This window comes from Strix uralensis, chromosome 19 (genome assembly GCF_047716275.1).
Source record: "Strix uralensis isolate ZFMK-TIS-50842 chromosome 19, bStrUra1, whole genome shotgun sequence".
Lineage (NCBI taxonomy): Eukaryota > Metazoa > Chordata > Aves > Strigiformes > Strigidae > Strix > Strix uralensis.
Window position 1 is genome coordinate 16,486,630 of NC_133990.1, and position 21,516 is coordinate 16,508,145.

The 21,516-nt window shown below is 65.6% G+C and overlaps 2 protein-coding genes across 3 annotated transcripts; one reads left to right on the forward strand and one right to left on the reverse strand.

The window, feature by feature from the left end:
* The first annotated feature begins 6,082 nt into the window (after window positions 1-6,082).
* Window positions 6,083-10,660, forward strand: CBX8 (chromobox 8). 2 transcript variants are annotated; one of them, XM_074889036.1, is made up of 5 exons: window positions 6,083-6,208; window positions 6,692-6,735; window positions 6,946-7,011; window positions 7,087-7,177; window positions 7,369-10,660. In XM_074889036.1, the coding sequence occupies exons 1-5, from the start codon at window positions 6,140-6,142 to the stop codon at window positions 8,206-8,208; spliced, it is 1,110 nt and encodes a 369-aa protein (XP_074745137.1). In that variant the 5' UTR covers window positions 6,083-6,139; the 3' UTR covers window positions 8,209-10,660. The 2 variants fall into 2 exon arrangements, with proteins under 2 accessions (XP_074745137.1, XP_074745138.1); XM_074889037.1 differs by having other exon boundaries at window positions 7,111-7,177.
* A 5,656-nt stretch (window positions 10,661-16,316) lies between these two features.
* On the reverse strand, window positions 16,317-20,768 carry CBX2 (chromobox 2). Its single transcript, XM_074889270.1, has 5 exons — window positions 20,697-20,768; window positions 20,568-20,611; window positions 19,995-20,060; window positions 18,055-18,124; window positions 16,317-17,663 (listed from the first exon to the last, which is right to left on the reverse strand). The coding sequence occupies exons 1-5, from the start codon at window positions 20,766-20,768 to the stop codon at window positions 16,317-16,319; spliced, it is 1,599 nt and encodes a 532-aa protein (XP_074745371.1).
* Window positions 20,769-21,516: the final 748 nt, after the last annotated feature.

The window sequence follows — 21,516 nt, forward strand, 5'->3', positions numbered from 1 at the left end:
GAAATAGCCCGAAACGTTCAGGTCTCCTCGCCCGACGCGGCGCTCGGGTCGGTTCCTCCCTCTCCCCCCTCTGCAAACAACCCGCATTTCTGTTCCTACAAATAATCAGCAAATTCAGAAACCCCGGAAACAAAAGGTCTTTTGTGCGGAGTGTTCGCAGCCTGGAGCGGGGCGATAAAGCGGCGGCCCCCCCCCCCCCCCCCCGCTCCCCGCGCCGCCCCCGGGAGAGGCACTTTCCTCACACGGGGGTTTCGGAGCGACCCGCGGAGCTGCGCGGCTGCGGGGGGGGGGGGGCGGCCCCGGGGCCCGAGGCGACGAGCGGCTCTCGGTGTACGCCGACACGCGTGGGAAACGGGGAGCGGGCGCTTTGCCGTCAGCTCTCAGGGCTGCCCGTGGGCTCCCCCCGCAGTGGGACGCGGGTGGGGACTCCACCGCTCCGCCTCGCCGGAGCAGGGGGGTGTGCTCGGGGCACGTCCCCCCCACCACTACCCCCGGGCCCTGCTGGGGAGGGTGCGGGGACACGCGTGGGGTGGCTCCCACGCGCAGTGCCGACGCGGGAGCCTCTCCGACGGTTCGCGGGTGTGTGCTCCGGGGGGGCGAGGACGGCGGCAGCTCTCCCCCGTGGGGACCCTCCCCCCCACCGCCCCGGGGCCTCCCGCGGGCGCTTCGCCCCGCCGAAGCCCGCGGGGCGGGGGGCCTCCCCGAGGCGGGGGCGGGGGTGGGGGGCGGCAGTGCCCCCCGGGGGGGGCGGGAGCGCCGCTGGCAGCGCGGTGGCCACAGCCGCCATTTCCAGGAGGACGGTGCCACCTATGGAAAGCACCTGGAATTAATCGGCCCGGCGGGGCCGCACCGGGCAGCGTCTCCTTCCCGTGCGGGACCCCCGGGACGAGCCCGGGCAGCGCCCGCCGCCGCGCCCACCGCTCCCCGCGCCCGCCCCCCCCCTCCGGGCCGGGCCGAGCCGGAGGGCGGCAAACCGGGCTCGGTCTCCCCGGTCGGCGGGGCCGCTGCTGTCCTTCAGCACCGCCGCCCCGGGCCCGCCGGCCGCGGGGAGGATGATGGGCTCGGTCCTGGGGCGGCGGTGGGCTGCACCCCCCCGGGACGGTCCCCTCGCCAGCTGGTCAAGGCCCCGGTAACCGGGGGATAACGACAACCGGGGCAGAGAGAAGCGGTTTTGCCCGGGGCGGGGATCCCCCGACGCGGAGGCTCCGTGTCCCGCCGGGCAGCGAACGCGGTCGCGGCGGCTCCATCCCGAGCCCCGGAGGAGTGAGAGCAGCGCCGGGCGCCTGGACGGGGCGGGGGGGGGTGGGGGGGGGACACGGACGGACGGAGGAAGACGGGAGGAAGGCTCCGGGATGGGCGGAGGGCGGCGCTGGGTCCGCACCGCGGCGGGGGGGAAGTGCGGGCCGCTCCGCACCCGCGCAGAGCGGTGTCCGGCGGCCCCCCCGAGGGGAGCTGCCTGCTCGGGGGGAGTCCCCACGGTCCTGCCTGTCCCAGCTGACCCTGCCCGCACCGCTGCCTTCTCGCTGCCCCCTCCCCGCTCCCGCTGGGTCCGGCCGCGCCGAGCTCCCCTCCGCGCCCCCCCCGGTGCCAGGGGAAGGGCCGGCAGCCGGGTCCGGTGCCCTCCCGGGGTCCGCGGGGCCCCAGCCCGAGCCACCGCCTCCCCCCGCCAGCCCCGGGCGCCGGCGCCTCCGGAACCGCCGGTGAAGCCGCTCCCGGGCCTGAATTCGATGTCAAACGCGTCGACACCAAAACTTCCTCGCACGGGGCTGCGGAGAGTGGGAAGGAGCGGCCCCGCGGGGACACCGCTGCCCGGGCAGCCCCGGACATCTCCCCTCCCCGGATCCGGTACCCCCGAGCACCGGACAGAGGCCGCCCCCGCGGCCCCGGGGGTTCGGGCGCACGGCAGCGCGCTGCCCCGAGGGAAACGGGGGGGAACGCGGGCGGCCCGGTCCCGCCGGCAGCGAGCCCACGAGTGACCGCAGCTCCGCGCATGGCCCCGTCTCCGGGCCCGCCCTCGGTCTCGGTCCTGCCCCGCCCCACCCGTCCCGCGTGGGGTGCAGGTGCCGCAGCCCGGGGCCGGTCGCTGCCTCCCGGCTTCGCCCCGAGCTGCTCGGAAACGAAACGGCGGCGGGGACCGGCGGGGTCGCGGGGTCCCTCCCGGTCCGCGCCCGCCCCGCCGGGGCAGCCCGGTACCGGCGCGGGGAGCCGCGAATTTGCCCCGAGGCTCGTCCCGGTTCCCTTCAGCCACGGGTGGAGGGAATCGTTTTCCCGGCCGGCTCGGGAATGGGACCGGACCGGGAGAAGCCCGGAGCCGAACCGGGCGGCGGGGCGGATGGGGAGCCCGGGGCCGGCCGCCCCGGGGGTGCGGGGGAAGCGTCCATGCACGCAGGGAGCTCGCGTGGAATGTGGCTCCGGGGCGCGCTCCGCCCTCCGCTGCGGTACCCCCGGCCCGGCCGGGCTACGGGCTGCCCCTCCCGGGGCACGGGGCCGACCGCAGGGTCGGTTCGGGGACTGGGGGGCGCTGGGGCTCTGCCGAGGGGGCGACTTGCTCTGCCGCCACTTCCCCCCGCGATCTCAGCGCTGAGGCCACGCTCGGGTCGCCCAGAAGAAGGAGACACGGCGGGGAGCGCGACCGTGGCGTAACCGGGTCTCACACTGGCACCGACACCCTCGGCCGCCCGGGCAACCGGGCCGGAGCGGGAGCTGGGCTGGATCCAAGCCGTCCCGGGCACGGGTGTCCGTGGGGCGGAGCGGCTTCTGAAGCACGGGCACCAGAGCGCACGGGAAGCCGCGGGGAAGAGCCCGGCTACGGCGCGGGGACCGATCGCGCCGGCGGTTGGGTTGGAGCCAGCTCCCCCCCGCCCCGCCGCCGCCCCCGGCCCAGCCGCGCTCGGACACGCGTGCTCGCCCCGCCGCCCCCACGCGCGGCCCCGGGAGGGGCAGCAGCCCCCCGGTTTCGTTGCAAAGCTCGCAGCCGTGGAAGCCCCCGCGCAGCGAGAAACGAGGGGGGAGCCGGGCGCTCTGCCCCGCGGCGGCCCGCTGAGCCCCGAGGAGCTCATCGCACGACTACGGGCTGGGGGAGCAGAGATGCGGCGGCCAAGGGGCGGGTTTGGGGTCAAATGGGCTGAAATCGGGGTTTGCCGCGGCGACACGCCGCCCTCGCCGGGCCGGAGCCGTCCCGAGTCCGCACCGAGCCCCGGGACCCCGGGGCAGGGCCGGGGACGGGCGGGGCCGGCGGGGGCGGAGGGGGCTCGGGGGCGAGCGGCCCCCCCGGGCCGAGACCCCGTAGGGCGTCCGGGCAGCTTCTGCCGTTGACCTCGGGAGCGGGGAGGGCGGCCCGTGCCCGGGCTCCGCTCCTGCTCCCGGTGGCCCGGTCGGGCGGGAGGGTCCCCCCCGCCCCCCGCAGCGCCACCGGCCCCGGCGAGGGGGTCCCCGGGCCCCCCCCAGCAGCGGGAAGAACTGCCCGGGAGACCCGGGGGCGGTGCCTCCCGCCGCTGTCTCGTCCCCGCGGCGCCGGGGCGGCTCCGTTCCGCTTCTCCTTCCGACCCAAGACCCCCACGAGTGACCGCAGCCGCGGCCCCGGTTCGCCCACGGCTCGCGGGCTCCGGCCGCTCCCCCACGCAGCGCCGGTCGCTCCCCGCTGCTTTCCCCGCGCCGTTCTCGTTTGCGTCTCGCCTTCTCCCTGCCCCCTGCCCCCCCCACCCGCCCCGCTCCGCCCCGCAACCGGGGACCCGGCCCCGGCCCCGCGCAGGTCCCGCGTGGGTCCCGGCGGGGGGATGGAGCCGTTCCCTGCGCGGATGCCCGCTCGGGAGGCCGCTAGAGCCGCGGCCTCTCCCCTTTCCGCCCCCACGCGTGGCTGTGGGGCTCCGCGTTGCTCCGCGCAGGCGGCTGCTCAGCCGGGAGCTCCGAGGCCCCTCAGGGCTCCGGTGCGGGGAGGTTCGGCCCCGGGACCGAGCTCGCACCGGGACCCCGGCAGCAGAGGTGCGGAGCAAACACCTCGTTCCACGGGCTGCAGCACCCCCACGGCCACGGGGACGGGCCCCGCGGCGCGGCCGCGGAGGCTGCCCCCGGAGCGCCGAGCAGCGGAGGAGGCGGCGGCACCGTCGGACCCGGGGGGACGATTCGCCGCCCCCCTCCCCCAGCCCCGCCCCCCCCCCCCCCCCGGGTCTCTTTTCTGCGCGGCACCTTCGCGGGATCCGGACCGGCGCGTCCACGCCAGTTCACGAGCCGCCCCGCGACGTGCCTTAATTAACAACGATTAATTCGACATTAACGAAAAACTCCCTGGGACGCCGCTCGCCGGGGGCCGAGAGGGCGCGGGGGGGTGCGCTCCCCCCGCCCGGCACCGCCGCGCAAAACCCGCGGGGCGCGGGGATAGAGGCGTGGGGCCGGGAGCCCACGGGAGCCGCGGGGTGGGAACCTCCCGCCTCTTCCCGTGAGCGCGGTTTCCCCTCGGCGGCGGGGGGAGGGCTCCGCCGGCGGGGACCCGACCCACGCGCCTCGCGAGTCCCCCGTGGGGCCGCGGAGCCCCACCCGTGTCCCCCACCCCACTGCCGGGGACCCGTTGCCCCCGTGATCCCCGTTGGAGGGCCCCGACCGCCCCCTCCGGTGGCGGGGCGGGGGAGGGCTCCGCGGCGGCGGCGGGCGGGAGCCCCGGGAGACGACGAACCCCGGGGCCGGGACAACGCCGGTGCCCCCCGGTCCCCGCGGCCGGTCCCGGCGTACCCCGGGGTCCCCCAAGGCCCGGGGGCAGCCAAGTGCCCCGCAGCCCCCGCGCCGAACGCGGTCCCGCAGCCGCGCTGGTCTCGCTGTCCCCGCCACGCGTGACCCGGCGCTACCACCCCCCCCTTCCCGCCCCGGCGGCGAACCGCAACCAGACCGGAGCCCCGGGGCGAGCCAGCCGCCGTCTCGTTTTACCGGAGAGCAGGCGCAGTCGCATCCTCGAGGCCACGCCCACCGTGGGGTCCCCACGCGTGAACGCGGCGGCTGTCGAGGCCCATTTCCCCTCGGCTTCGAGCTCCTTCGCGGAGGAGAGGCGGCGGCGCGGGGGGGCGTGTGGGGGGGTGTCAGCCTCGCCTGGCCTCATCCCGCGTGGACGGGCCCGCTGAAGCCCACTCAGCACCGGGCCGCGGTGCTGTGCGTCCCACTCGCGGCGCAGCCCCACTGCCCGCGGGCGCGGAAACGGCTCCACTCCGCGGGACGGGGCTGCCCGGTCCCCGTGGAGCCCCCCCGGGGGGGGGGGGGGGGGGCGGGTTGGGGCCTCCGGTTCCCCGCGAGGCTGGACGCGTCCCACTCGTCTGGTCACCCAGACGCGCGTGTCTCGGTCTCCCGTGGCCGCCTCAGCGACGGCTCCCGGGCGGGACGTGGGGCGAGCGGCAGAACCGGGGAGGGGGGTCCCAGGGGGGGTGTGTGTCCCGGTACCGGCTGTCCCCCCCGCAGTGCCGCCCGCGGTCGCACGCCGCTTTGCTGATGGGTAACGCGGGTGGGGGACACCCCCCCCCCCACCAAATCGCGCGTGGGGCCGCCCCGCTGGCCCCGGGACCACCCTTCCGCCCCCTCCGGAGAGCGGAGCGGGCGCGGGGGGCGGGTACCGGAGGCCGCTGAGCTGCGGGACCGCCCGCCCCGCCGGGAACGACCCACTCCCCCGCGGGACCGCGTGTGTCCGTGGGCGGGCTCCTCGCCGGGGGGGGCGGTTTGTCCGTGACCGCTCCCGCCTCACACCGTTCCCTTTGTCCGGTCACCGGGGAACGACCCGCCCCCCCCCTCCCGGTCCGCCCCGTCCAGGCGCCTCCCGCGCTCCCGGGGCGCCTTTGTGCTCCGCGCACCCCCCCCCCCTTCTTCCCCCCCCTCCAATTCCCCGGAGAGGGGCGGGGCGTTGGGGGGCGTGTCCCGGGGGCGTGTCCTCCCCCCGCCCCTCCCGCGCTCATCGGGACGCGGCGCACGTCGGGGGGGCGGGGCGGCGGCAGAGCCAATGCGGCGCGGGCGGAATATTCCACCCGGCTCCGCCAGCAACAAGTGCGGGGGGGGGGGGGGAGAAGGGAGAGGGGGGGGGGGGCCGCGGCGCTGACGTCAGCGGGCGGAGTATTATGGTCTGGGCTGCGCTGGCGGCTGCCTGTGTGCTGCGAGCGGCCGCGTAAACATGGAGCTCTCGGCCGTCGGGGAGCGCGTCTTCGCGGCCGAGGCCCTGCTCAAGCGCCGCATCCGCAAAGTAGGTGCCCCCCACCTCCCCGCACCGCCCCCCCCCCCCCCTCCGCGGGCCCCGCGCCTTCCCCCATCGCTCCCCCCACCCTCCTTTCCGCCCCCCCCCCTCCCTTCCCCGCCGCCGCTGCGGCCCCGGCCCGGTTGCGGTTGGGCGCCCGCGGGGGGCGGCTCTTTCTCCCCGCCGCATGCCCGGGCGCTCCCCGCCGGGGGGGCGGGCGTGCTCCGCCGCTGCCTGCCCGCCAGCCGGCCTGCGCACCCCCGGGGGTTTGTTTTTTTTTTTTTTTTTTAAATAATAATTTCATTTTTTTGTTGCATCCCCCCCCCACCCCTCCGCGTTCCCTTCCCCCTCCTCCCCCCCCCCCCCCCCCTTGCGTGTGTTTTCGGCGCGGCGCGTGTTTGTTGCATGCGTGGAATTGCGGGTGTAGCTTTGTCGCGGGCGTTTATCGCGGTTTCCCTCCATGCATATTTATTTTTCTCTTTGCATCTGCAGGGGCGCATGGAATATCTCGTAAAATGGAAGGGCTGGTCTCAGAAGTAAGTCGGCCGTTTGTCCGTGGGGATCTGCACCCGGGGAGCCGTGGGGGGCCGTGGGGAGCCGGCTCACTGCAGCCCTGCTCTCCCATTGTAGTAGAAAGGAAACTTGGGTCCCTTCCTTTATCCCCTGTATTTTCTATTTTATTGATTTTTATTTTTTCCTGTTTCTGGCTCCTCATGCTGGTCCCTCTCTCTGTGCCCCCCCCACAGGTACAGCACTTGGGAACCTGAGGAAAACATCCTGGATGCCCGTTTGCTCGCAGCCTTTGAGGAAAGGTACAAAGGCCTTTGCTTGCCGTAGCCGTTGCGCTTGTAAATATGTTGCTGTCTTGTAGCTATGCTGAATTGAAGCTTTGGTTCTTTTAACACCTCTAGGGAGCGAGAAATGGAGCTATACGGGCCCAAAAAGCGAGGCCCCAAGCCCAAAACCTTCCTGCTAAAGGTAAGGAGGCCCGAGCCCCGCGCACGCCGGTGCTGGCCAGGGCTGCACGCCGCAGTGGGGAGCGGGGGTCCCTCTCCGGCCCCCGTGGAGGATGCTCCTGGTAAAGGCGGCCTCTTGTTGTCTTGTAAGTTGTAATTACGCAGCCGGATGGCAGGATAATAAAGTCACTGGTTGATTTATCTTCTTTGCAGGCCCAGGCAAAAGCAAAAGCCAAAACCTATGAATTCCGCAGTGACTCTTCCAGGGGGATCCGGGTGCCGTATCCTGGCAGGTCCCCCCAGGAGCTGGGCTCCACGTCCCGGGCTAGGGAAGGACTGAGAAACATAGCCCTGGCTCCCCAGGGCAGCTCCAGCACCAGCACCCCCAAGGGAGACAGCATCCGGGACCGGGTGATCCGCGTGGAGGAGAAACCTGGGGAGACCCCCAAAAAGAGAGGCCCCAAGCCCAGGAAGGAGCTTTACAAGGACCTGGCGGAGACTCTGGATGCCTCCAAGAGGAAACTGGGGGACCCGGGGGACAAGGTGGGGGACTACCTGAAGGCCAGGAAGATGGAGGAGGCGGCGGCGGGGGCGGCCAAGTTCGGCTCAGGACACAGTGTCATCCAGCTGGCCCGGCGGCAGGACCCCGACCTCCCCGGTGCCCTGCCCGGCCCCAACCGAGCCGAGGTGGGTGCCAAGCTGGGAGCTGCCGAGACCTACCCCCCCCGGCTGGCCAAGCACCGGGCAGACTTTCTGGACCCCAAGGGGCAGGGGGGGCTGGACCCCGGCGGGCCCAAGCTCCTGCACGGCGCCGTCAGCCCGGGCGCCGTGGGCAGCCTGTACCGCGACGGCGTGGGGGGCCAGGCGGGGCGACCCTCCCTCATCGCCAGGATCCCCGTCTCCAGGATCCTGGGGGACCCCGAGGAGGAGTCCTGGAGCCCCTCTCTCAACAACCTGGAGAAGGTGGTGGTAACTGATGTGACCTCTAACTTTTTGACCGTCACCATCAAGGAGAGCAGCACGGACCAAGGATTCTTTAAAGAGAAGCGATGAGTTTGGCGGAGGTGGTGCTGGGGTTTTCTTCGGTCAGATCCAGACAAAAGCTTGGTTAGAGCTTGGTGGGCCTTTTCTCTTTTTTTTTTTTTTTTTTCTTTTTTTTTTTTTTTTTGGTCCTGGAGAGGATTTAGAAACTGTCCTAAATTCATTAACTCATTCTTTTTGTTTTCTTTATTTTTTTGTCACGTCTTACATTTCGTTGGAAAGATTATCTCTAGAGTTATATTTTCTATTAGATGTAAATATGTTATTTAAGAAAAAATGCTTATATATATCTATATATATATATTTCAACTCTGAGTTGTTTTATTTAAATGGAGACAACAGTGACTGCTCAGTTGCTCTTAGAAAGGACAATAAAACTGAGAACTAACAGAGTTCATGCATCTGTTGCAGGAGCCGGTGTACATAACGAACGATGTTCATAGCTAATTATGTTCTGGGTTTTTTTAACTATTATTTTTCATATGATGCTATGGATGGTGGAGGGGGAAGTGTTACTCCCTCGGAGGGCGAAGTGCCCTGATTTCTTGATTGTGATATAAGGTGTTGCTTGTACAATCAAGTGTGCTGTATCCAGAACTGTTGCCCTTGACAGTTGAAGTAAGCACTTGAATTTACAGTATTGTTGGGGAAGGGGCGTTTCCAGTCTAACAAAAAAAAAAAAATAATGTTGCTACAAAGTCGGGGCGGGGAAAAGCAGAAATCCATAAAAAAGCTAAAACTGTTCTAGCGGAGTATTAACTTGAATTACCTTTTCTTGTGAAGGAAGAGGAGGTTTGTGTGTGTAAGGTTCCTGAGAGGGGTGATACTGAAATGCACTTTAATAGAGTTGTCGTAGCAGTTGTGGGAGATGGGACTGAGCTGAGAATCTGTTTTCATTTTGTCTGGTCGCTTGATTCTGTTCCCCATCCACTTAAAAAAAAAAAAAATCAACAAAAAACCCCTCTGTTTACATTCCTGAAATGCCAGAGAGGTTTGGGAGGGTAGCATGTCACTGCCCATATTTAGATGCTTTATACTGCTATAGAAAGTGGATTATTATTATTTTTTTTTTTTCCCCAAACATAGTTCACTTCAGACTGTTGGAAGACTCCAGATAAAGTGTTTTGTAATATCCACATCTCTGACAAATCCCAGAGCCACCTTTATGCATTCAGAGACAATAAATATTTCCCTTTTCTTATGCTAGTTAAACAATAGCCAAGAGGCGAAAGATTCCCGTGCGCGAGCAGCCCTGCTGACTCGGGTGGCTTTTTGTGGTTTATTTGCCTGTGTTCTTTCTGCCGTTGGAGGACCCTGCTGCGGGTCTCCCCGGGCTGGGGCAGGGCACGGCCGCGGGCTTTCCTGGCTCTGAACAAAGTGCAGCAGTTTCCCCGCCGGGTCGAGCAGCAGCAGCATCCCTGGGTGGCCGTGGGGGGCTGCAGCCCCCCGCCCCGCTCCCTCCTGGTCCCCCAGCTCGGTTGCGGCCGGGCCCGGGTGGGGATCCCCGAGTTGTGATTTCGGTCAAGGTGGAGCAGGTGGCCCCGTCCCCGCGCGTTGCTCTGAGCATCTCTTTGGGTTGGAAAGCACAAATCTGTCCGGTGGTGTCCGAGGGCCAGGGCTGGGCCAGGTCCCCCTTGTCCCCCTGTCCCGGCTGAGCTCCTGAAGGCTCCTGCTTTTGGGGGGCTGTAACGGGGCGGGGGGACAGCGCTGGGGGCCTGACGGGCGGGGAAGGGTGCTGGGGCAAGGAGCAGCCCTCGGCTCTTGGGCCCATCTGCAGCTCCACCTTGCTCCGTCCCCATCCCCGTCCTTTTGGGACCTCGGGCAGGTGGCCTGGCAGGAGGGTGCTGGGTTGACTCTACAAAGGGAGCCCATGTCTGTGAGTTCTGAGGATTTTTTTTTTTTTTGGTTGGTGGTGTTGTTTTCCTTTTTTTTTTTTTTTTTAAAAGGCATATTTTGTAAAATTGAGATTTTTAACTTGGTTTATACGAAGAACCAACGTGCTGGTTTCGGTGCCGGTGCCAGGGGCAGCTGGCACGGGACACGTGTGTTGTTGAAGGGACGGCGAGGGGGTTGAGCTGCCCGTCCCCCCGCTGCCACCGTGCCAAGGCCGAGGGACGCTTCCCCTTGCAAAAGAGCCCGAAGCCGCGCTCCTGCCCCCCCGGGACACGCGTGGGCTTTGGGGTGCTTCGCTCCAGCCCGGTGTGTGTGTCCCGACACGCGGGCATGGAGCAGAACATACATGTGGGTGTATATGTGTGTATGTATATAGCGACGTATATACCGAGTGTGTGCGCGTGGGGGTGTGTGTGCGTGTGAATTATTTAAATCTTAAGACTTGTACAAAAGCAATTTGGCTAAATCTCAGTCTCAGAAGTGAAGCTTAACTACGTGTCTTCTGCCAGCCGTGAATGTCCATGAGACCTGCTTTTTATGTGAGTTTAAATATATACTTTGTAAATAGAAACGTGTCTGTCTTCCCTTTGTGGCCCTGGGGCAAGTGGGGGGCGCGGGGCCCGGGGGGTGGCCGGGAGCATCGAGGGGTGAGTGGTGGGGCCCTGACGGGGCGGGCGGCCCCGCATCTCCCCCCCCTGCACAGGCGGGCTGGAAGCTGCTGTCGTGCGGGGCTGGGGCACGGGGGGAGGGACTCCGGGCCGCCCCCTCGGGGGTTCCGCGGTGCCCGCTGTGCGGTTCTTTTCCGAGGAACCACCCCGGGGCCGCCGCTCCGCCCTTCCGACGGGGCGGGCAGCGCGGCGGGGGTGCGGGTCGGGGCCCGGGGCGCGGCGGCCGCCCCTACCCGGCGAGCCCGGCCTTTGTATTCAAATCTGCCCCGGCCGCGCAGGCGGAGGGGAGCGGGAGCGGGGTGGGGGGGTGGTGTTGGTTTTAGTGATTTTTTTTTTTTTTTTTTTTTTAAGCTGTGTCCTCATTAACCTCCTTTTTCTGCTCCGCCGGGTGAAAGGCGCGGACCCCCGCATTATGGGAGCTGTCAGCGCCTGGGCGCGGAAAATGAGTGTCAAGGAGGAGCGGGAGAAAGGGCCGCACAATGGCGCCTTTCTCCCCCGGCCCAGCGGGGGGGCCCTTTCACACGGGCCGCGGCGGGGCCCCCGCGGGGCGGGCGCGGAGGGAGGGGGTGGGGGGCGACCGGCTGGTGGAGCCCCCAGACGCGACACCCCCTCCCTGCGCCTTGTCGGGGCGGCTCCGCGGCCCCCCGCCCCGGGGCTCAGCTCCCTGCCGACGGCAGCCCCGACGGCGGAGCCCCGGTGGCCGCCGCCCCTTCCGCGGCCGCGCAGCGCCCTCCCCAGGTCGGCCCGGCCCGAGCGCGCCCCGCGGGCCCCGGTGCCGCGGTTGGTGGGCGGCCGGGGGGGGTCCCCGGGCTGGGCCGGTGCTGAGCGGAGGCACCTGAGCCGCCCCCCCGCCCCGTCCCCGGGCAAGCGCAGCTCCCGCCGCAGCGGAGCCCGGGAGGAGCTCGGGCCGGGAGGGGCCGCGTCCTGCCCGGACCCTCGGCAGGAGGGTGGTTGCCCGCCCCGTCGGTTTTCCTCAGCCTCGCCCATCCCCATCCCGGGGGCCCCGTTGCGGCCCAGGCCGGAGCCCGCGGGCAGGGGCGGGAATACGGTGCCCCGCAGGGTGGGGGGGGATGCGGTTTCACAAGGCAGCGGCAGCCCCGGGGTGGGGGGGTGAACGCAAGCAGTGCCCGAGGGTGGGGGCCACTCCCAGAGCAGTGACCACACCAGGCTGAAAAGTTTAAAAAAATATTTATTGATATGCTAAAAAAAGAGCAGTGGAAAAGTTACACAAACCCCCCCCCCCCACCCCCCGACGTAACCATCTCCTAGTGTTCTCCTGCGAATAAACTGAAAGCAGCCTCGAGGTGGTGGCTCTACACTAGGTCAGTGTCCGGGAGCACTAGAAAACGCTGCACAAAACGCGAGCGAGGTGGCGGGAGGGCGAGCGGGGGCACGGGGGGGAGCGGGGAGCGGGGCCCCCCCAGCCCCGCGGCGCTCGGCGGGCTGGGCGCCTGTCCTGCTGCACAGAGCCCTTACGCTTTCCCAGGGTAACAACATCTCCAACTTTTGTTCTCTGAAAATAAAAGCAAACAAACAGCTGTAGTTTAAAGCAATTATAAGTGTCATACAGGAACGATTTGGCTCTCTCTTTAATTAAAACATACAAATCAGACCAGTGACTGGCACAAGTTACAAGAACAATTGTTTGTTTTCACCCATCCCTCCATTTCTTTCAGTAAAAACCTTCTCTCTGGCTCTGGAGTCCTTCACACCCAGCTCAGAAACTCAACACAAACCAAACCCCCTAAACTATCCCCATCCCTCCACGAACTCCAGTTTTTTTGGTACAAAATATATATATAAAAATAGACGAAGTTCCTAGGGAAGATGGCTGAATTGGCCACCTCTTCCAGTCCAATGGAAAACAACAAGTATGCTTAACCAGATTATGCCTGGAGAAAATATCCATTCAATATACAAATACTGCAGGACTTTCCACATCGGAAACCCCTTAGAAAATGACAAGTGACAAACCTTTAATTGGCTGTTTGACACACGGCTGAACACTCCAACCCATAGCAGCAAACTTAAAAAAAAAAAGAAAAAAAAATAAAAGGTAGACCTTGAATACTAATGGTACTGACTGGTAAACAGGGTCTGCAGCGGCTTTCAACCCCTGTCCACAAAAGATTACAGTAAATCACTCACATAATGTGCCTTTGAGAGGCAAACTCCAACAGGAACCATTCGCTCAGACACCCCAGCGCTGCTGGGAGAGCTGAGATCTGAAACACGAGGTCAGGAAGGGGCTGGGGAAGGAACGCAGGAGGAGACGGAGGTCAGAAAAATTTCTGGATTATCATTTTCACCATCCTTAGACCTTTGGAATCGAACCAGCTGGTGAGCAAAAGGCACAATAGCAAGTGGTGACAGCAGAGTCCTGCCGCTGCCGGGGAGGGGGGACACGCCTGGGAAGGGGGGTGATGGAGGAAAGCCACTCGCCCTTGGGATACGTGTTCCCCTGGGCACAAGCTGGGGCCCAGGGACCCTTCGCCCGGCCAGGAGGCAGGAGCAAGCCCCCGCAGGGATGTGAGCTTCGGCGGGGGCTCTGCAGGGAGCAGCCATCTCGGAGCTGGCATGCAGCGAGCACGGCACAGCACCCGCTGTCGCAGCCCGTCTCCTCACCCTCTGTGGCCACTGGGTGCCCGACCCCTTCCCGGAGCATCCTCAGATGCTCTGTCCCCCTCGGGGACGCCAGCCCCCACACCCTATTGCTCTGGGTAAGAGCATCCCTGCTGGGCCGGCTTCCCCTCTGTGGCCATCTCTCAGCTGCTGCCAGCGAGGCGGCTGGGCTGCGCCGCTGGGGACCCGGGCACCCCTCCCCTTGGGGGTCACGGCTGTCCCCAGGACCCTGTGACCACCCCGCTTTGCATAGGCACAAACCTGGCGTGGGACCGGCGTCGCAGACAAGGCTGAGATAAGGACGGTCCGAAAGGCACATTGTCGTTCAGTTTGGATTCGCAAAGGCCAAGAAGCAAACATTTGGTGTGTGGGGAAGGGCGCTACCCCCCGCACTCCCAGATTCCTCGATTCTTCTCCCAAAACGCTCGTATCCCCAGCACAAAAGCACACCCAGCAGAGACCGTTTCTGCTGACACAGGCTAACGTTTCCTTGGACCAGTCAAAGCAACGGTAGCTCGTTTGGCAAAGTTAAAGACTAGAAGGTAAACAGCACAGACTGTGACATTTTGGCATCGTGGAGCTCAACGGAAACTCTGTCCTTGGGAACCTCCTCCACGGACAACGCTCCCTCCTCTCCCTCGGCCCTTTGCCCGGCAGAAGACGCAGCACGTTGCTGGGCCGGGTGGTCAGAGCTGCACCAGTCCTCCGCAAACCCCCCGGCCCAGGCCGCCCGCCACCGCCACCATGGTGAGGGGACATCCAAGGCGGCCGCGCCGGGGCTGGACTGGAGCCGGCCGAGCAGCCTGCACAGGTCCTGCGGCCAGGCAGCCCCTCGCCTCCACCCGCCCCGACTTGCCGGCACGTTGTCGGCACACGCGGGTCACTGTGCTCGGCTCCGTAACGCAAGAAACCAACAGGACGGCCGGGGATTAAATACAAAAGCGAAGGGAGAGCGTCCCTGGAGCACAGGAGCCTGAACAACCACCCACCCCTCCAACAACCGGGCAGCGCATGCTGCCAGCGCCGGCTTTTCATTTCACCTGAGACTTGCGCTGCTGCCAGCCAGCGGCAGCAAATGCGGCTGCAGCGGGCTGGTGCATTGTTGGGGGGGGGTGTGTCAGAAGTACCTGTACCCCCAGTTTGGTTTGTTTATCTCCGCACTCTTGTGTGTGACGACACTGCGAGTGCCCCCGCCTGCGGCAAAGACAGACCCGTCTGGGTGCGAGGTCGGTCACCGAGCGAGCGGTGACCCCTGGGCTCACGCACACCCTGAGCAGCCACCCCAGGGCCACCGGCACCTCCTGACCACGTGCTGAGCCCCGGCACCCGTGGGCTTTTTATCTCCTCCGAGAAAGGAGTTCAGCATTAACAGAGCTAAAATGAGCTCGAATGCTGATAAACTGCCTGAACTACTGCTGCTGATTTTGGCTTGTAAGAGTAATCTATAGCAGGGCAAAAGACCTCCGTAAAAAAGCCATTATTGGTTGCAATAAATTGGTTGGCGGGTTGCGACCCGCCAAAATGAACACCCCGGCTGCTGGCACAGGACGGCAAGACGAAGGTGAACGGCTGCCACAGGCCCTCTGGCTCCTCGGGGAACAGCGGCCGGAGGCAGCCGCTGCCTGGCCCTGCCCCTTCACCCTCTCCTCTCCTTCCCTTTCCGACTGCTCCAGAGCACCCGTGCAGGTGTCCTTGACCCGCTTCTGACCCCTCTGGCTGGAGAAAAAGGTGGACGATTGGTGTGAGTCAAACCCAGAGAGTGTCCAAGGCTGGGTCGGGCTCCTGGCATGGAGAGCTCGACTCACCCCCGGCTCTGCCCGGGCGCCACTTCTGACCCCAGCACTGACCTCACAGACACGTGTCAGTCCGAGCACCAACCTACCTGCCGCTGGGAGGTTTGCTTGTTTTGCGAGACTTAAAAAATATTCCCCAGCTCGGTCCCTACGAGGGCCTGGCAACTGCTGAGCGGGAGGGGGAGACGCTGGCCATGCCGGGACGAGGCAGAGGAGCGGCGCTGGGGCTCCCTGGGCTGCGCAACAATTCGGGCTTCACTTTCCTCTGAAAGTCAAGTCACTGCGAAGAAGCCAGCGGCTCTGGCTGGCTCCCAGGGCAGGACCCTCCCCGGGCAGCAAGGAGGCACTGCTGCCAGCCACCCCTCGCCCTGGAAGAGGCACCTCTGACGCCTGTATTGTCAGCGGCATTCAGGATTCAGTCTTCCCTAGATCGGGTTTATTCCCCCCCCTCAAAAACAAAGTTTTTTTCCTTAATAAAAAATGTAAACAGTATTTCCCTATCAGCTAGAAACCACAACAGAAACGTTGTGGACTTCACCATCATTGGAAGTGACCTCGCCCAGGGGGGTGGCTGGGCTGAGTGTACCCTGAAAAACCCCCATATACAGCCGCCCCCCAGCAGCCCCCAAGGACTGGGAGCAGCGGCTGTCTCATTTGGATTGACTTGCAGCTCCCCACGCTCACAGACAAGATTATTGGGGAGCCCAGAGGAGAGAGAAGGATCTCCTCTTCCTCTCCCGAGTATAAGCCTGGCCCATCGCAGCTCCACACCCTCCCTGCTGCCAGTGAGCCGCAGACCTCGTCATCTGCTGTTTCAAGCTGTAAAGCAAAGAAACCTGCGTACAGTGAAGCCTGGCTCAAAACTTGCCAGCCCGTCACCCCCAGAGCCCCCGCGCCCGGAGAGCGGCATCAGCCACCTCCGCTGGGGGCACTGGCTCTGGGAGAGGATGGGGAGAGCCGGGAGGGATCCGTCGGCCCGCTGGCAGTTCTGAGCAGGTTTCACCACGTCTTTCTCCAGCCTCTCCAGACACGAGTCCCAGCAGGTCTCACGCATTCACTTGAAGAAAGAAAAACCTGATGGAAGAGCTGGGCAAAGCTGAGGGAGAGGCTGAAGGACCCTCTCCCTCCTCTCGCGCTCCTGGGCTCAGTATTGCCTTAGGTTGAAAAACCCGACGCTGGTGGGGGACTCCTTGACTGTCACTGTGATCAGGTTCGCGGTGACATCGGTGACAAAGACGTGCTCGATCAGGCTGCGGGTGGGTTTCCAGTCCTGGCTGGTCTGGATGGAGACAGACATGTTCTGACCCATGCCCGGGAAGGAAGCTGAATCCCGGTCCGAATCCGAGCTGGTCTCTTCACCTGTGCTCATTTCGGAAAGGGCGGCTGGCTTGCGGGTCTCGGTGGCCGCGTGCCCCTCCTGCGGGCCGGCCGGGCCGCCTTTGGCCGAGTCCCTGTCGCCTGTCCGGTGCGCTTGCTTCTCGCTCTTGCTGCCGTCCCCCCCTGCGAGCCCACCGGTGCTGGCAGCGTTCGCCCCGGCCCCCGCCGCGCCGCCCTTCGCCCCGCCGGCCCCTGCACTCGCTGCTGCACCGCCGGAGCCTTTGGACAGGGCGCTGCAAAGGTGGCGGGGGAGGCTGCTCCCACCAGCCAAGCTCGGCCCGTTTTTGACGCTCTGCAGGTTCAGAGCCTGGAGGTTCAGCTCCTGACTGGAGGCCGGTTGGCTGCCGGCCCCGGATGAGCTCGCAGGCGTCTTGCTGCCGTTGTGCAGCATTTGGCCTCCCGCGGCAAATCCTGATTTCTGGTCCCCTCCAGCGCCGCTGCTAGGAGCCTTAGCAGTCTTGGGTCCCTGCATGCTCAGCCCAAGCTCCCCAGATCCCTTCTGGCTCCTCATTTTTAAGTCCAGCCCTAAGCCGCTCTTACTGGATGCCTGCGACTTCAGCGCCAGCCTGCCCAGGGGCGAGGTCTCCGCCGAGTTCTGGCTTTGGGACATCCTGTTCATGTAGTGCACGATGGAGCTCTGCCAGCTGATGGCCCGGCTTGGGCTCGCGGAGCCGCTCTTCATCATGTTGGGCAGGTTTTCTGCAGACGACCCCGCGGAGCTGAGCCCAGGCAAAGCGCCCGGCGGGTCCTTCAGCACGGCCATGCCCGAGCCCTGCGAGCTGTGCTGGGGCTGCAGCTTCCCCAGCAGCTTGGCGCTGCCGCCCACCTCCTTCCGGGATGTTTTCAGCACCTTTGTCAGGTTCACGGTCCTTCGAGCCGCTTTCTGCTCTGGGGGAAGAGGTTTCCGTCCACGCTTCTTCCTGGAAGTGTCTTTCATTTCAGGCTTCGCCACCAGGATCTGAGCTTTCTTCTGTGGTACCGGGTGAGTCTCTCTGCTGCGGGGACCTCTCTTTGTTTCCAGGTCGCTTTCATCCTCTTCATCAGAGGAGGAGGAAGAGGAGGATGTGGAGGAAGAGGAGCTACTTGACTTAGTTTTTGCAGGCATCTCTGGTTCCTGCAAAGCAACGGAGACGGGGAAAGTCAACACAAATTACCGAAGAACTGTTACGGGCCAGGTGCCACAGACACACACAGGTTCCTCCTCCACGTCAGCCGATCTGCTCGTCCTCTGCCACGAAACGACTTTGGGAGCGCAGAGCACAAACCGATCGGGCTGCAATACCAGGCGGGACCCTTCTGTCTCCTTCTACGCCCGCGCCAGCGCAGCGATGAAGAGACATGTTCTCCTCACAGGCACCTGGGGTCTGCAGGCACCGGCCGTGTCCTCGCCACCCCCCGAGGCCGAGCACCCCGCACTCCCCACACTGAGGACAGACACTCGCTGGTGCCTTCCCAGGCCAGAGCCCCTCCAGCGCCGGCACGGCCGTGGACCCACCAGGACTCACCACGTGTTTCCTGGGCCTTCCCCGGGGCCGCTTGCCCCTCTTCCGATTCTGCACTTCTTTTTCATGCTCCCTGAAAAAACAATTAAGGACACGGTTTGCAGGGAGGAAAAACATCCCAAATCATCCTGGTTCCTCCCTTTCTTCTGTCATTAAAAACCCCCTTGCATGGGATGCCGAAGGCTCAGCTCCTGTCTGAGCAGCGGCTGGGGGGTGTTCTCAACCCCTACCAACACCTGATGATCTTACAGACTCTGAGCACATCACTTACTCGAACCCACGCTGCTACGGGGACGCTGCGCTCAAGTGAGGTCAGAGATCCCCAGGAATCCTGCAGAAACCCGGCGACTTGTGCAGTTCAACCCCCCTCATGTGGCACCCGGATCGTTTACCCTGTGGGACTGGGACAGGTCACTGGAAGACTCGGGCCATGAATGTGATGTAATGCGAGAAAAAGAACTACACAGTGAGGAAAAGGTTATGAAAAGGGTGGTCTTAGAACAAGGACAGCTCTCAGGGTGCTGGGGTATCCCACTGGCTCAGCAGTGGGCATCTGCCCTGATGTGCTGGAAGAGAGGTGAAAAAAAGAGAAACTCTCTTGCGTACAGCACGGGACAGAACTGCCCGGGTGGCTGAAATGTATTTACCAAACTGCTCACAGAGCCAAAGCCTTTCCCACACGGGAGCGTCCTCCTGGTTACCCCCATCCTGGTCCCTTTGCCCCACTGGTGCCAGGCACAGGCCTTCCACTGAGAGGCATTGAGTTTTGTAACGCCGCCCCCGAGAGCAGCTCCCTGCTCTGCTCGTGCCAGGGAACCGGGCAGTGATGGGGGAGTGTTCCTGCGGGCAGCCCTCCTGGCAGCCCCGTTTGCTAAAACATCCCCGCAGCAAGAAGCTTCCAGCGGTCAGTGATGGACCGCACGGCGTTACCCATCCTGACTCTGGCTCTTCCAATTCATGGTAAAATTTCCAGTTTTTCTGGTACAACAGGATCAGGCAAACAGGAGCATCTGCCAGGTCTCTGCTAAGCTCTGCCTTCCTCCGGCACCCGCAGAGCTGAGCTTCCCCCCCGCACACCGCGAGCAGCGGCGTGGCCTCTGTGCGGAGGAAAAGCAAACGCGTTCCCTGGAAACCCGGCAAGTTCTCCCCTTCGCCGGGCACGTTTCTCCTCTCCTGCACCTCCCGGGCTGGACGCGGGGCCAGGGCTGGCAGCGGGGAGAGTTTTCAGGCCACTCTCTGATTTTTCGTGGTTGCCCGTTCAAGAAGGACCGTGCTAAGCTGCACCACAACTGAGCACCGAGCTGCCTGCGCTAACCACCAGATTCCACTCTTGAAAAGGGATCCAGAAATGAGTTATAATTAAATCCTATCATAAACTTTAATGATTTTTATTAATACGGAGCCAAAATATTTGGCAGCGCTGTGCTGACCGGAGCCAGCTGCCTGCTTTTTGACCTCCGCGCGATTCCTGGTGTGCGACAGCGGCAGAACAACGGCCGGTCCCAGCTCGGCCCAGCCCCGGCCCTGCCAGGGGACACCATTTTCTCCCACCGCCTTGCAGCGGTGCCCTCCGGTAGCCCATTTCGGAGCCTTCTGAGCCCACCGTTCCTGCAGTCCCAGGCACCATCTCCCCACCGGGGCCTGTGGTCGCCCCCCCAAACCCAGTCAGGCCCCGGCCAGAGGCCGGGGAACACGAGCCCAAGGTCTCAGCCAGCGCCAGCCCAGATTGTGCGCGGGGCCATAAATTCTTGGTGTTTACCCAGCCCGGGAGAGCCGTCCTAGGTGGACCTGAGTTGTAATTTCAGGAGATGAACAAAAGGGCTCTTGCCACAAAGGGCCCGGCGAGCTTCGGGCTGTTGTTTCCACAACTTCCACCGCACGCGCAGCCAATTAGAAGTTAATTGACTTTATCGTTCGCTTAGAAATATTTAGAGTTTGCTCACTTCTTTTGGAAAGCGAGGAGGAGTCTCGGGTCGAGGATGTTCTCCTCGGGCTCCCAGCTGTTGTGCCTGCAACAGAAGACACGGGCTGGGCGAGAGCGGGGGGCCAGCGCCATCCCGCCCCCCCCGCCGCCCCCGTTACCGGCCCGGCACCGGGGAGTTCATCCAAGGACAAACGGGCCCTTCGTGCCGCCGGGCCCGAGCTCCCGGGGGCACCGGGGCATCCCCGCACCGGGGGCCGATCCGGTCCCCGCGGGACGGTGGGGGGGGGGCGGGAGGCAGACCGGGGCGGGGGGGGGCGGCCACGCCGCGGGGCGAGGGGGACCCCAGCGCATCCCGGGGGAGCTCCGCTTTCAGCAGGCGGGAGGGGGGTGTGTGTGGGGGCTCTGGGGGCGACTGGTCCGGCCCGGGGGAGGGGTGTGGGGGGAAGGGGGGGGCCCCCACGCGGCGGCGGGGGAGGGCCGGGCCGCGGCCGCGCTTATTTGTAAACAAAAGGAGCGGCGCGACCCGAACAAAAGCGGCCGGGCGGGCGGCTCCGCGCCCCGCGCCCCGCTCCGCGCAGCCCCGCGCACTCACTTGGAGGACCAGCCCCGCCACTTGACCAGGTACTCCAGCTTGCCCTGCCGAGAGAGACGGAGAGGGGCGCGTTAGCGGCACGGGGGGGGGAAAGGGGGGGGCGGCTGGGGGGGCGGCGGCGGGTCCCACCTTGCGGAGCCGCTTGCTGAGGATGCACTCGGCGGCGAAGACCTGCTCTCCCACGCTGCTCAGCTCCTCCATGGCCCCGGCCCCGCGCACACGCACACACAAGGGGAGCCCCCCGGGCGCGCCCCCGACGGCGGCCGCGCGCGCCCCCGCCCCCCCCCCATCCCATCCCATCCCTGCGCGCCCCCCCGGCACAATACGGCGTGCGCGCCCCCGGCGGAGGAGGGGGGGGGGGGGAGAAAGCTGGCGAGAGGAGGAGGAGGAGGAGGAGGAGGAGGAGGGGGGGGGGGCTCCCCAAATTCCCTGCTGGCCAATGGGGAGCGGAGGGCGGAGCGTATGGGCGGAGGGGGGTGTGGGGGGTGTGTGTGGGGGGGAGGCATTGTCTGCGCGACCCCTCCTCTTCCTGCCCGTGCGGGGTGGCGGAGGGGGGGCCGCTGCCCGGCCGGAGCGGGGACAATGGGGACGGCCCGGCCCGGCGCTTTGTTCCCCGGGGCGCGGGGGGGGGGTCCTGCCCGCCCTGCCCGGCTCGCTGTCTGCACGGCCACGGGCTCCGCCGTCCCCTGCTCGGGCAGCCGAGGTCCCTCCCGGGGACAAAGCCCCGGCGGGGGGCGCAGCCCCCCGCTTCGGTCCCTCCCGGGCGCAGCGGACGGCGGCGGCACGTTTTTGGGTGTGAAATAGTCGGTTATAATGGAATAAAGCGTCTTTCCTCGGCGGGGGGCGGTTGCGGGGATGCCCGTCACCCCGGGCTGGGAGCCAGCGCCGGCCGGGCCCGCGGTGGCGACCAACGCCGCGGCTCCGCGGGCCACCGGGGCGTGCGAGGCGG